Source organism: Phyllopteryx taeniolatus, chromosome 8 (genome assembly GCF_024500385.1).
Source record: "Phyllopteryx taeniolatus isolate TA_2022b chromosome 8, UOR_Ptae_1.2, whole genome shotgun sequence".
Lineage (NCBI taxonomy): Eukaryota > Metazoa > Chordata > Actinopteri > Syngnathiformes > Syngnathidae > Phyllopteryx > Phyllopteryx taeniolatus.
Genome location: NC_084509.1, coordinates 10,329,986 through 10,344,596, shown reverse-complemented (window position 1 = coordinate 10,344,596; position 14,611 = coordinate 10,329,986). Strand labels below are relative to the sequence as shown.

General features: G+C 40.9%; 1 protein-coding gene, 1 long non-coding RNA gene and 1 pseudogene across 5 annotated transcripts in view; 1 reads left to right on the top strand and 2 right to left on the bottom strand.

Moving 5' to 3' along the window:
- Positions 1-1,858: 1,858 nt before the first annotated feature.
- LOC133482377 (vomeronasal type-2 receptor 26-like) lies at positions 1,859-3,101 on the bottom strand (annotated as a pseudogene).
- Positions 3,102-3,105: 4 nt separating this feature from the next.
- LOC133481815 (uncharacterized) lies at positions 3,106-6,305 on the top strand. Of its 2 annotated transcripts, XR_009789620.1 has the most exons (3): positions 3,111-3,508; positions 3,647-3,800; positions 6,083-6,305. It is a non-coding gene; the product is annotated as an uncharacterized LOC133481815 (long non-coding RNA). The 2 variants fall into 2 exon arrangements; XR_009789619.1 differs by having other exon boundaries at positions 3,106-3,800.
- Positions 5,790-14,611, bottom strand: part of plch1 (phospholipase C, eta 1) — an 83,386-nt gene continuing 74,564 nt past the window's right edge. For all 3 annotated transcript variants that reach the window (XM_061780947.1, XM_061780945.1, XM_061780946.1), the window contains one exon: positions 5,790-11,039. In XM_061780947.1, coding sequence (XP_061636931.1) covers positions 8,407-11,039 — 2,633 coding nt within the window. In that variant the 3' untranslated portion in view covers positions 5,790-8,406. The remainder of the gene's footprint in view (positions 11,040-14,611) is intronic.

The following is a 14,611-nucleotide window of genomic DNA, read 5'->3' as shown; positions in this document are numbered from 1 at the left end:
GGTGTTCCCCTGTAGTCTTGGCCCATTTGTGAAACTCCCGAAACAGATGACAGGTACCAACAGGCTAAGCAATGTTCAGCAGAAACTCCAGTACGTTGTACCGCAATTAGCATTTAGCCTAGAAGAGGTTCTGGCCAACTGTCTGAAAAACCTCAAAAGTTCAAAGTAGCGTCTTATTGCAGTCAAAGATAGTAGACTGGGGTGGTGTTCAAAATCAGGGGGGAATAGACTCCTCCTGGGAAAGTCGGTTTGTTGGTACTGGAGAAAAGAGTCCGGCCTTTTGTCGAACCTCACATCCAGGAGGTGCAATGGCCCCATTGCATTCCGTCACAGGTCTACGGTTCTCAGTGGGATTCATGGGAACACATCCGGTCTATATGAGCTTTGTGGAGCATTCAACCGTCTTCATCTTGAGATTCTGCTCAGGGTTCCTTAACTACTAGTTCCAAGAGTCACGACCAAAGGCCATTCGTCCCCTATAGAAACTGAGCAGGTGCTTGGTTTGCATTACTGTTAGCAAGTTAAACTTGGTCCGAGTTGATATTAGTCAAGGCTGCCGATGGCTTTGCCAATGGCTTTGTTCATTTTCTGAAAGTTGGTTCTGAATTTGTGAGTGCAGTCCAAGCATAGTTTCAACGTTTGCTCCAGTTCGCAGCTGAGTCTGAAACTACTGCAATGAGAATCAGCACCTCCAAATCGGAGGTTGTGGTTCTCATTCTTAAAAGGGTGGACTGAGTCCTCAAGATCGGGAATAATGGGATCACTTGCACGCTTGGCCTTTTGGCTCAGCTATAAATTTAGCAGTCAATCTATGATCCCACCCGCACTTATGAGCCTACATACCTACACGGCATATACGTAGGAGCTTCACTAGTGAAGAAAAGGAAAAGGTTGCGGCTAAAATAATTTTTCTTTATCGTGTGGCGAAGTTCACTCTTAGAGGTCAGACCAGGGTCTCCGTTATCCAGGATGGACTCAAAGTAGAGTCACTGGAAGAACAGGTTGAGGTAGTTTGGGCATCTAGTTTGGATGGCTCGGGGCAGGCAGACCCAGGACGTGCCGGAGGGACTGTCTCACAGGTGGCATGCAAGCCAAAGACAGCGTTGCAACCCTGCTTGGACCTCTGCCCCCAAAACCCAGACGCTGATGTGTGCAAGAAAAGCATCCGATACAATAATTCATCTATAGTAGCTACTGTAAATTACAAACATATTACAAACAATTTTCAGGATGAGACGGTGCAGTTCTACATCACTGCAGTCGTAATTTTGGATACAATATTGGTAACATTAGCATGTGCATCTAACGTTGTGGCCAGGGAGTGTATAATACAGTATTCTGCAGGCATCTAATACCAAGACTAAAATAGTAATTGTATTGGATTGTATTTTATGTTGTGTTTACAAAGATCATTTGAAGATTTTATATGAATGTTATCAGCAGTGTGAAATGTTCTATATTTGTATTGTAGTTTAAAATGGTGCTATTTTTTCTTATTAAAGGAATAGCATTTTTGTCACTTTCATCATATCACGTTCTCCACTTTCTCACGAAACAATCTCAAATTAACAGATTTTTAAGCAGTCATTTATTGAAAAATTTCAATTCAACATCATTTTATGTCGCCCACACACACGTACACACTACTAGTTGGGAAATTTCAAGTTTGACAGCATGTGAAGTCAAATGAGGAGGAAAAGCACAACTTGACTGGTCTGATGTTGCCATCTAGTGGTTATCATTTGGTGTTTAAGATTTAAGAGGCCATATCTTGCCACACAACTACAAAAACTTAATAAACAGGAAGAGTTCTAACAAGGATTTAGATGATAATACAATGTTAAAGTCAACAGAAAGACTACCTGGCCATCAAGTGTTTCTTGGTGTTTTTCTCTGGCCTCAGAACAATGATGAAATATTTTTCGGCAAAAATACAAATGAGCAAGCCATAGCTGGAGGCCAGGATGGCAAAGATCTCCAAGGTGACAGTGCACGTAAGCAGGCGTGAAGGCCACCCACACGGTGCAGAAGACGAGCATGCTGAAAGTGATCAGCTTGGCCTCATTGAAGTTATACCCTCTGCTGACAAGGACCGAATCACTTCATTAAGTTTCTAGAACGACCCGAGCGGAAGGCCGCCATGACCACCACAGTCTTGATGAGGAGGCAGGACAGGCAAAGCTCAAAACTGATGCTGAAGGCGGCCTGCTGGAAGCGACATGATCACGCGGACGGGCGGCCGATGAACACCAGCGAGCACAGGGAACAGAGTTTGAGAGACACAAGGCGCGGGAAGCTCAGTTCGAACCTGAAAAAAAAAGACATGAACGTACCAAGATGGCAACTTTTGTGACCAGACCTATCATGTCAGACAAATAAAAGATGGCGCACAAACCAATTAGGATGGCTACATATCAGGAAAATGTGTACCCGATGAGCTTTTCAAATTTAAATGTACTTTCCAACAGCAACAACTAATTCATGATTCATTATACAGCTGAAATTATTTTAGGATTAGGGTTGGGTTTAGGTTTAAGGTTAGCTGGGTTGGATCAGGATTCATATTTCTGGTCCTATTATATTTGTGCATTCACTTGCTGTTAGATGGAATACGCGGCGCAAAAACATTTGTGTGTCCCCCAGGCCCAATGAAAACATTTATTTTAAAAAGGGTCTATAGCAGGGGTACTCAAACACAAATCTTGAAGGGCCACAATTCATTTTTTTCAGTGAGTCAAAGGTCCATTTATTGAGGCCAAATTCAATAATACTGTAATATTATTATTTATACATTGGCACCAGGAGGGCAACTCTCACTGCACACTGAAGTAGGCACCGAGAATCCAAGAAAGAAAGAAATTCCATTTTTGTTAACATGGCAGCGTAGGCAATCGCTCTTAACGACCAAATCGAAGCACGAGAAAGAGGTTGGTCACTTGATATCGCCGACCCGATTGGATCCCGTGGTCCACCGGATAGCCGTCTCATTAAGGTACAGGTCAAGGCCGTCCACGTGGCCAATCACAGCCAGTTTCAGGAAAGCCCTCGGGGGTCGTCTGCCAATTGACGAGGTCGTACTTGGCCGGGATGTCGGCCCCTTGGAAGTGTAACTCGTCCCCGTGGGGTGTGCTGACTCGCACTTTGTTTAAGTGCTGCAACAGCTGGAAAGCATCATTCGTGTTTCAGAGACCGTTGACCTTTTGAAAGTACATACGACCTAAAGCCACTAGAGAGCGCCACACACATGCGCAGTATGCTGAATAACGTCACATGTTGATCGAGTGAAACCTCCTCTTCAGTCCATCCGTCCATTTTGGATTGCCCAAATGGGGGTCAAGGGTGAGCTGGAGAGAATTTAGAGTCTTCAATGAACCTCTTTTTGGAATGTCGGAGTGTCTCTCGGGCAACGACGAGTGGGGTGTTGTTGACTTTGGTGACCGAACTCTTTTTCTCAGAATCCTTTCAAGAAGTCGTCGTCAGGGCGACGAACGGGGTTCAAACTCCGGAGGTAGCGTTCAAATGTTGGCGCTTCGGATGGCCACCCCTTTCATTTGAGCTATGATTTATGACTGCAGTTATTATCTATTATTTCATGTTTATTTAAATCATTTGATTGTATTCTTTGTATTTGGGGCCAACCCAAAAGGTTGTGAGTTCAATCCTCGGTCCCTGTGACGACGTCCAAATATCCGTGAGCAAAATATTGAAGTTGCTCCTGATGCTGTGTCATCAGGAGGTGATGCTGTGTCATCAGGAGGTGATGGAGGAGACAGTCTTAAAACCATCTGAGTACCTTGAAGGTAGAAAATCGCTATACAAGTGAAAGCCCATTTACTAATTATTTTGATTTCATTAGATTTCACTTGGATTTTAGTTGACACTAATGAATCCATTTTTAAAATATATTTCCTTTAAATGTATTTTCATTTAGTAAATTTAGTAGATTTTTCAATGTACTTTTGAATTTATTAATTCATTTGGAATTGATTTTAATGTGCTTTTCATAAGGATATAATTAGAAACCTTTTAAAAATGTTTTTAAACGATTTATTATTAATTTATTTTATTTTTTAGGATTGAGATTTTTTAAATTCTACTCTCAAAAATGTTTTCAATTATTTGATTGCATTCTTTGTATTCTTTTGTATTAGGTTTATAAATATTAACTTTAATTTAATGTTTTATATTGGTATTCTTTTGTTATTTCAGATGTATTTGTAAAAAATTGTTAATTGATTTCTAAATTACATTTTTAAATGATTGATGCTTTACTAGTTTTTTGTGGCTTTTTAATTTTAATAGGGGTTTGTTGGGTCTTTTATGTGTATTCCCCCCCACCCCCCATCACCCCGGCGCCCCCCCTCCCTCCCCATTTCCCCTCCCGACTACTATTTAATTTAATCACTACTTAATAAGTCCTTAACTCCCAATTTATTGTCTCCAGAAAATCTTAACGTGCTTTTAGTGGATGGATCACATCAACCGCAGGTTAATGGGAAGCTATTACTCAGCGCTGAATAGGAAGCGTAGTAGAGTAGTTCTTACTTTCAAAGTGGCCAGAAAGGTAATTCCGCAGGCCAGATGCCGTGTGCATTCGGGTTTTCGCTCCATAAACAATAATAATAACAAGGTGTGGCATCTTAACCGGGGAATTGCTTGCACAGAGCAACAGGTGTGCCATTTGTCAGCTCCATTACAGCCATTTCATGAGCAATTACACCTCATTGTGTATGATGGTCCTTATTGGGGCTGTTTACTACTGGTTGCATATTTATTATGGAGTAAATCTGAGGCCTGGGAACATGAATGAGACCTTTAAATCCCAAAACTTTATTGGCATAGTGTCCTAAAAGTAATGCACTGTATTAGTAAACAATGGAGAATTTTGTGACCATTGCCTGAACACTTTTAAAAGCTTTGTTAGCTCTGCAAAGTGAAGAGTGGTGGATCCTGTGCTATGAAATAAAATTTGATAAAATTTCAATCTAATTTCAAGTAAATGACAAGAAGAGAGTAATGAATACATTATTAAATTCAATCATAAATACATATATTAAATAATGCATATCTATCCTTAACCTTAATAAATCAGTCACATAAACAGTATAATAAATTATTGAATTCAATAATTACTACACTTCTGAAAATAATCAATAAATTGAATATTGTGTCTTTAATAATACTTGTAGTGTATTATAATAATGGATATCTACAAAAAAAATCAATGAAGACAATTATTATTCATAAATTATTATCAGCATTATCAAATTCAAATGTACACATAATCTAATGAACTGATCTTAAATTCTCTCACAGAACTAATCTAAAACTTTTAATGAATACAATAAAATAACCAAATTATTAAACGTATTTAAAATACATTTAATTTTAATGAATTCACGATAAGTACATATAATAATTTAATTACGTAAATACCTCAAAAAGAATGTCCCTAATTTAACTGATTGAAAATTGACGCAAATCCAAAAAATACTCCAGCTTTATTTTCACCGTTACGGTCCGCTTGCATCGGGGCCAAGTGTGTGTCCCCCCCCCCCCCCCGTCCCTAAAAAGCTTGCTGTGTGTGGCAGTGAACACACACTTTAAATTGTGTAGGGCATGACATCACAATTTTTCAGTGGGCCCTTTAGGATCATTCAGCCTTAGTGCAGATCTGTGCCCATAGTCCATTCATATATTATTGAATGAAACTTTTTTTTTTACAATTTTAAACGAAATTCCAAAATGTATTGAATATTTTTGAAGAGAAGAGACAACAAAACACATGATCAGTGGAAATCAAATACTTCATTATTTGTATTGCATTGGTAGGAAAATGCTCACAGTTGTCAAATGAGCAACAATACAAAGAAAAGAGATGGTCTTCTCTGGAACAATACAAATAATAAAATTACAACTTTGCTACGCTCCCTCCCTCAGCCTCACCGCTGTACACTTATTTGCATTCTGTTACAAGTTGTACAAAATAAAAATCACCAGAATAGACAAGAGTTTGTATTCTGTATTCAAAGCAATTAAAAAAATAAAAGCCTTTAAGTTCCAAATATTTTTTTGTTTGCAGACCATAGACGGCAACAAGTCCAGAAGCAAAGAAGTTGATACACTAGATGGCACCCGGTGTGAGCCTTCATCTTCAATTGCAACTGTTCATTCTCTGCAAAAGTTGTCCGGAGCTGCAACAACTTTTGTATAAACGGGTGCATAGTCATGCTCGACATGTTCACATGTGGGTAACATGCACAAACATACGTTCAGTGTACAGTCAGAATAAAAATACCATCCAAGGATCCAAGACAACAGCGGAATTATTTACACTTAAAAGAAAATACTTGGGTGAACGAGAAGACTTTCATGGTGATGACCTTCACTTATTATTTAAAAACAAAACATTCCAGTAATACAAAGAAACACATTCTGCTTCATAATCCAGTCTTTTTTCTTTTTTTTTTTTTTTTGCTTCAAAGTCACAGTTTTGACATCACAGGGACAATGATAACACGTCTGTCTTATTTGGACATGAAGCAGAATATCGACAATACACCGCCAGACTAGAACAACTTTTAACTAGTACAACTGCTGACAGTTCATACATGAATTTCATGCTGTAACAATGTTGTTTGTATGGTGTCATTTGGAGTGTTTAGCTGGGCATACACCGTGCAAATTCACCTTTGCCTTCTAAGGTGACATACACCATATCAAAATGATACAAGGAAATAATACAAAACAAATCAAGATGAATTGGGAGTAGCGTAACGTTAGCCTTTTGGTTAACGTGCTAACAACAGCATACCATTATTGTACGGATATTACAAGAATATTGCTTACCTTTTTGTTTTTTGACCCGATTCAACTATGCAGACAATCGCAGCGCTTTATCCAGAGCCTGCATTCATCTGTCGTTTGCAGATTTCACGAGACATTGTGCAAAACAAATCAATACGGAAGCTAACATGTAAAACTTGCAGAACAAACATTAACTATAAACAAAACAGGAAAACCATTGCGAAACAATACAGGTCTTGTAAAGCGCGCAGGTTTTTAAAAAAATTTAAATCATTTGAAAGGCTAAAAATAGGCCTAAACAAATGTTGCAACTAGGAGTCCGTAGCTAGCCTTGTTAGCGCAGCTGGTGAAGCTTGCTATCGCCACAGATATTAACATGCCCTCACATTTATAGCAGTATTTTACAAATAATAAAAGTACATTGCTTACCTCAGAGCAAATGAGTGCCTGCTTATTTTGAGGGACTATGACTAAGCAGTCAGCCTTTTAACTTTATCTGGGTTAAAAAAAACACATTTCACCTTCAACCTCTCTGACATCATTTAACCTTAATTACCTTTTAAAAGAGCAGACATATATCCAAAACTGAAGTCATACAATTATCATTGAATCCCTTGGGATTTAATCTTATCATTACAGACCCTAGAGCATTGAGACACTTTACAACAATAATAACTGTGTTCCTTTAAAACTGGCCATCTCTCTATTTACTATTACAATCATTTAAAAGGCAAAGGTCCTACGTAAACATTGCAATCAGGAGCCCGTAGCTAACCTTGTTAGCATAGCTCTTTATGCTTTCTAGTGTGGATAGTGACAAACCCTCAAGTTTGTAGCATGAGTTCGTAGGAATAAACATAAATTGGTTACCTTGGAGCAGATAAAAGCGTGACGGTAGATCTCAAATGACAGCCGCATAAAAAATGTTTCCTTCAAGCTCTCTTACATTATTTAACCATATTTATCTGATAAAAGAGCCCAATTATATCTAACACTTAAGTCATAAAATGTATCACTGGATTCCTTTGGAACATCACCAAGAAAATGTCAGATCTCTGTTCTCCGTTGTGATTGGCCAGTCCGCCTTTCCAATGTATGGCTTAGCAAAAGTGAATTTCCATTGACTCACTTTTATAATTGAGACCGATTTAAAGCCTTTTCGTTCCACGTACAGCATACACGGGAAAACAAGGACCGACTGACAGATACCAAACGGTCATGCGACAATCAAATTATGAATATGGTCGGCTGCGACAATGTTCTCGCACAGGTGGAGCAGAGTTATGACTATCTTTTCCAAACTCCTGAGCCCTTTTCCATCCATGTGCTACTGACACCTACGGGACTTGAGTGGAACAGCAGCTGTGTGGGAAGTCCAGGTCCAGTGTTAGCACATCAATTGCCAGCTTTCTCTTTTTCTGTCGCAGGCGATTAACTCCTAGAGAGTGAGTTGGAATGTAAACACAACACTAGTAAAATGGTACAGTGTATGTCCAGCTTCAGGGCAAACCTTCTGGTCTGCAGATAAAACAAAGTTTATAATTCCTTGATCAACCAGTATAGTCACAATCAGGCCTTTATCTCATTTTACTGTCAAAGCTAAAGTCTGAGAAGGAAGTAGACCTCTGGCTCTGATGAAAAGTGGGAAGAATTTGAAGGAGGAAGAGAGTCATCGGTACAGTAGTGATCTGCATGTTGATCGCTGTTTCCGTACTGTGATGATGTGCAAGCTCCCTCAGGAAGTCCCCTGTCTTCCAGCCGGCCTAAGTAGCCTGCAATATAAGAGCCAGTAGAGTGTCTGTTCACAGGTGAATTCTGTGAGGCTGGTTTATTCCTCAAAACCACCCCGCCTATGGTGCTGGTGGTGCCATTGACCGTGCCACCCGAGCGCGGTTTCAGGGCCTCTTGTTGTCTTTCGCGGGCGCGGCTGTTGATGTGGCGCACTCGGCTTTGGCTACGGGAGGATAAGCGACGGGTGAGTAGTGGAGGGGAGTCGTCGATATCCAGGGAAGTGGAGGGTTCTGTGCTTGTTGTCTGTGGGGTTTTCACTTCCTGATCGCACTGAGGAGACTTGGACATTTCTCTTTCACTATCCTCAACCTCCAGACTGACCAGTTTGCGCAACTGTTCTGTCAGCGGGTCACGAGATTGGGACTGGAAAGTTCCTAACCCCATGGTTCCCATCCTCTTTTGTTTCCTCATTTGTGGAGTGATGAAACTGCGACTAATGATGTGGTATTTACTCTGAAAGTTACATGATATGTCTTCAGATGTCAAATCTCCCAGAGACTTGGACTTACATGGAGTGTTGCCGGTCAAATCGACAGTATTCGACTGGGGACCAGTTGATAAAGATCGTAAAGTTGAAATCTTTGGAGCTTTGGTGTTGGACTGTACCTGGGACAAAGTTACCTTTTGGTTCCACGAATGCTTTGGAGTGAACGCTTGGTCTTGACTTTGACAACATGGCTGTGACACTGAAGGCGGTGGAGACTTTGATAGGGATGTAATGCCATCATAGTTGACGTGGCTGTACACTGTATCCAAATCAGAAGAAGGAGAATAAAGGCCTCTACCTCTACAGCTATTTGGCGAATGCGCAGAGTGAACTGGGAGATTTTCTGAAGAGGAGAACCCATTTTGCAAGCATCTTTCCTGCTCTGTGACTCTATATCCTTGTCTTACTTGGTAAAAACTGTTGGGGGCCTGGCTGCCTTGTCTTCCTTGGTGAAAACAGTTTGGGGTCAGGCTTCTGTTGAAGCCTCTCTGTTGCGCGAAGTCTCTATTATGATGAAAAGTATTGCTTTGAGGACTCGGGTAGCCGTTATGGCTTAGTGGTCTTGGTCTGGAAACCTTAGAGTCTATGGGTCTATGCGTTGGAGAAGATTGGATGCTGAATTGGTGATTCAATTGCTGATAGTTTACTGATACTGAACTAGGTTTACTATACGGGGAAGGACACGATGAAATTGTTGGGTACTGCTGAGGCTCACAATATGGCAGAGGGTGTCTTTGGTGGGAGTATTTGGACTCATTTTGGTAAATAGCGTTCTGTTTCGTCAGACTACTGAGGATCTTCCATGAATGTCTTGGTGTGGTCAACCTCATCTCTGTTGGATCCTCATCAACATTCACCTCCACCTCTGCAAAAGCATTGCAGACATGGTCATGGGATGACTGGAAAGACTTATTCACAGGTGAAAGTGTATATCTTTGAGTAGAACTCCTCTGTTGTTCTGTTATAGGTGCTGGTGGATCAAACACTTCCTCGTACACACTCTCCTCTACCTCCTCTGGATCTTCAATCCTCCCTCCATTTGTGGAAATATTTTCCCAACACACATTGCCCGGGCTTCTTAAACATTGAGCCACTTTTAGTGGAGAAGAAGCCAAGATACTTGACGGTATGCTGTCCAGTGTATTTGTCTGAACATTGACTGACTGATTCTTCAGGTTGTACAGTGACACAGGGGGTGACAGCATCTCCTCATCTAGAATGGTGTAGACCTCCTCAAGGTCAGCGGTTTCTGGACTGGAGAGGAGGGCAGGGCCGGTTGAGTCTGCCTGAGGAATCGTGCATGGTGAAAGGGTTGTTCCTGGAGTGGCAATTTGAGGAGCTTTCTGGTCGGCTGACATTGTTGGAGTGAGCCTGACATCTTGATGTTCTCTAAGAGGAGAAAGGGCCCGATCACGAGAGGAGTTGAACTCGTTTTGGTCAGCAGTGCTTTCAAATTGACCAATCAGAGCTGATATGGAGCCTCGCGTGTCTTGCTCGTTGCCTAAGGACATGGCGTCAATGAGTCTGGAGATGGTGCTGTCATGCAGCGAGCTGGGACTCTTCACGTCATGGTCCATGTTGACTGGGGAAAGAGGAGCCACAGACAAATGGGCAGACGAAGAGGAGGATGAGGACACGGAAGGTGCGACTGTGAAAGCCATGCTGGTTGAAGAAATTTCCGGTTTATCTAATCTGCACTGGTTGTTGGTGGAAAGTGCAGAGTGGATCTTAGATTGGGTGACTCGATTGTTACCTGCTTGATAATTGACATAGTCGTCCTCATTTCTAATGTTATCACCAACAACAAGATAAGATGCCTCCTGTGGTTTTTTGAGATCTTTTTTCCACCTGTGGTTCATCTTAGATGGGAATTGGACATTTTTTTTAATAGAAGCTGATGATTTGGTGTGAAGATCCACAGAGGAAGACCTGGGTCTGTCAAAGGGGTAAGTTCCTGTGGACACAGATTGTCGACCATAAGCAAATACTGTATAAACACAGAAAATGAGTCTGTTAAATGCAGGACATCATGCCATCCAACAATAGCAACGAAAACAATTAACAGTCCAGCCAATACAACGTAAACCACAGACAAATGGATCACCAAGTACGACTGTAAAGGAGAAGCTGCAGAATGAGGCTTTGGAGTCCATGTTTTCAAACACCATATCGGGAAAAGAGATGATCAGATGGGATTGATAAAATGGGAACAAATGGCACAGCGATATAGTTCTCATATCACTTTCAATTGCCCCTTTTCCGCTGGACAGAACCGTCTCGGCATGGCTCACCTTATTTTGGTTTGGGCTGGTTTGTTTTGCACTTCAAAATAGTACCACAGGAAACTGTGAAAAGCAAATCGCATTGAACGCATCAGTCAGAATGAGATACGCTAACAAACAACAATGAAGGATAGCAACGTTCTCCTGTGGCTGTTGACAAAGGTAGGGAGAAATTTTATTGGAGGAGACTGTGGAGAGCAAGAAAACAGACTGATGCAGCAAAGGGGAGGGTAGTGTCAAGAGCTAAGACACAGAAACAGGGCATGTGTGACCACCAGTGCCTTCCGTCACCCACATGGTATCAGCTTGGTACACTCAGAACCCTGGCTGACCACGTACAGTCGATCCCCGCACATTCCCACTTTAGCAATCATGAATTCACCCTTACGCTGATTTTTATTTCAGAACGTAACCCCCCTTCATCAGCAGAAAACCCAGCCTACTCGCGATTTTTTTTTTTATGACGTGGTAAAAATACCACGTGGCAAAAATACTGTTTACAGTATGTATGTACTTTGGGAGACCAATTTTGAAGTTACAGTTTTTAAACTGTCCCATTGCGTCAGGTATAGTGTCATGTTTATCTCTGAAGTCATGTAGCATTTGCTTACACCAAGGGTGTCAAACTCAAATTCACGGTGGGCCAAAATAAAAAATTGGGACAACGTCGCGGGCCAAACTCAATATTTAATGAAAAAACACTGCAATGTGCATGTTTCCCTTCTCTGCAGAAATGTAGCGTAAAAGTTTATCATATGACAACAAACTTAAATTTTGCTTAAACACTGAATTTGGAATAAACAAACTTTAATATTATAAACACGAGAAATTAAATTTGCGATAAAAGACATCAGTGGTATCTGTTTGTTGTTTTGTATTTAAATAGATAACATCAATTCTTCTGTCTCTCCATCTTCTATTTATCTGTCTCCAACTACCTTTCTTTTGGATGTAAATCTTTTTTCAAAGGCCAACAACAAAACAACCCAAAAAAATAAGAATGTCCTTCAATAAAAAAGCCAAACTGCAAACTATTAACAGTTCCTGCCGAGGAGTTGATAAAGGGTACCATTAAAAAAAAAAAAAAATTCAATTATGTTATATTGTTTGTTACAGCCACATTGCTCCGCACACGACAAACAGGTCTGTCTTTTACTTTAGTGAACAGACAATCTGCCACCCACCTGTCTTGGAAGTTAATTGTTTTCCATCTTTCGTTTGGCCATTTTTGGGAAGGGGAAGTGTAAATTTGCTCGAGGAGACTGGTTGCGACTGCAACAGAAAGGGAAGGGGCACTCGCCGGTCTAGACTGATGGGCCAACACACGAGCAAAGCATTCTAGGATTTGGAATATTAGTGTCGCATGTGCCATATACTTGCAGGTCAGCTCTAATACACATTTGATATGGTCTTGCGGGCCAATTATGATTACATTGTGGGCCAAATTTGGCCCCCAGGCCTGAGTTTGACATATATGGCTTACACAGTAGGATGTAAAGCCAGCTTGAACAAACAGTGCTGAACTAATTTGCTTGATAAAAAACGTCAACACTTTACCTTAGCCATTCACCGTTCAGCAATATTATCCAACATCTGAATAAGATATCCGCCCACCACCCGTTGTTAACGCTTATATAATCCATCTTGTCGAGGTATTGTTGCTATCAACAGGCTAAATAGCGAGTTAACGGCTAGCTGGGTGCAGAGGCTGAGGAGGAAGTTAGTTTTTTGATGCTCTTATTTTTGTAACACACACTGGAAGTACAGATGCGGAGCATGGGAGCCGTAGCAAGCAAAGCAGACACCGGCAAGAGATTTAAATTGTTTCCTATACTGCACAGCACTGCATTTTTAAGAGCATTACAATGCTTAAAGATGTTTGTAAGTGCATGAAATGCTATTAAAGTGTTTTGTGATCATAGTTTGTGGTATATTTGTGTGTCTAAACTATTAATATAGGCAAGTATAACTTTTATCACTATCACAAATAATAACACTTTTGGGCGTCAATTATTCACTGAAATGCACAAAACACGTCCTGGCTCAGTCACTATCCCCCATCAAGGGTGGGAGTCCACTGTACTGGAAAGCGGACCTGATACTAACTTGTTGTTGAGAGCCGTGTTGAGCCGTGTAGGGACCATCCAGAGGAAAAGGGACAAAATAGAATACACTGGGAGGACGCAATACTGGCATATCATTTCAATGATGCAACCTTCAGACAAGCGGCGTATAACTCTGATTTACCTGCAGGAACATCCTAGTCACTTCTCTACTATCAAGAAGCACAACAAATGAAGATGGGACAGAAAAGGTATGTTAAGGCATCGTGGAGAGCACGCTGTAGTCTGTCAGTTCACATGGTTTACTGCACATAGGTTAGATGAAGAAGTCCAAATTTTGCTTTAACTCATATGAGGCAGTTTAAAGTGCAGTAGAACCTCCAAAGTCCAGGAGTGGCTCAGCCTCCGATCTGTTTTTTTTAATTTATTCTAAATCATTTTTAATGACAAATCATGTATATAAGAAAAAATATATATTATACAGTAAATTGGTTGCCTTCATATATCCATCCATCCATCCATCCATTTTCTGAGCCGCTTATCCTCACAAGAGTCACGTGAGTGCTGGAGCCTATCCCAGCTATCATTGGGTAGGAGGCGGAGAACACCCTGAACTGGTTGCCAGCCAATCACAGGGCACATATAAACAAACAACCATTCGCACTCACATTCACACCTATGGGAAATTTAGAGTCTTCAATTAACCTACCACGCATGGTTTTGGGATGTGGGAGGAAACCGGAGTAAAACCAGATAAAACCCACGCAGGCACGGGGAGAACATGCCACTGTCTTCAGATAGCCTTCATTAATTCCAAAGGCCAAAGTCAAATCTATTTTAAACTCCAAGTATATATAAAAAAGAAATAAGTTAACCACTATACGATAAGACTAAATACTAGAGATAAGACTTAAATACTGAACTAAAATAAAATTCCACATGAAGCTTAGCGTACATGGAAGTGAGCACAAAGTGATTGTCGCTTTAGTCATATTGTACTGAGTAGCCAGGACAGAGATGGATGTCACGCTTTGCTATGTCGCATTAAGTTCCATTTTCAATTCTATGTCTAGAAGCACATTTTGGCTCCTACCCATCGCTGGTGGTATAAACACACACACACACACACACACACACACGCACACACACCAAAGCCAAAGAAAAAAGAAAAGGACACCTTT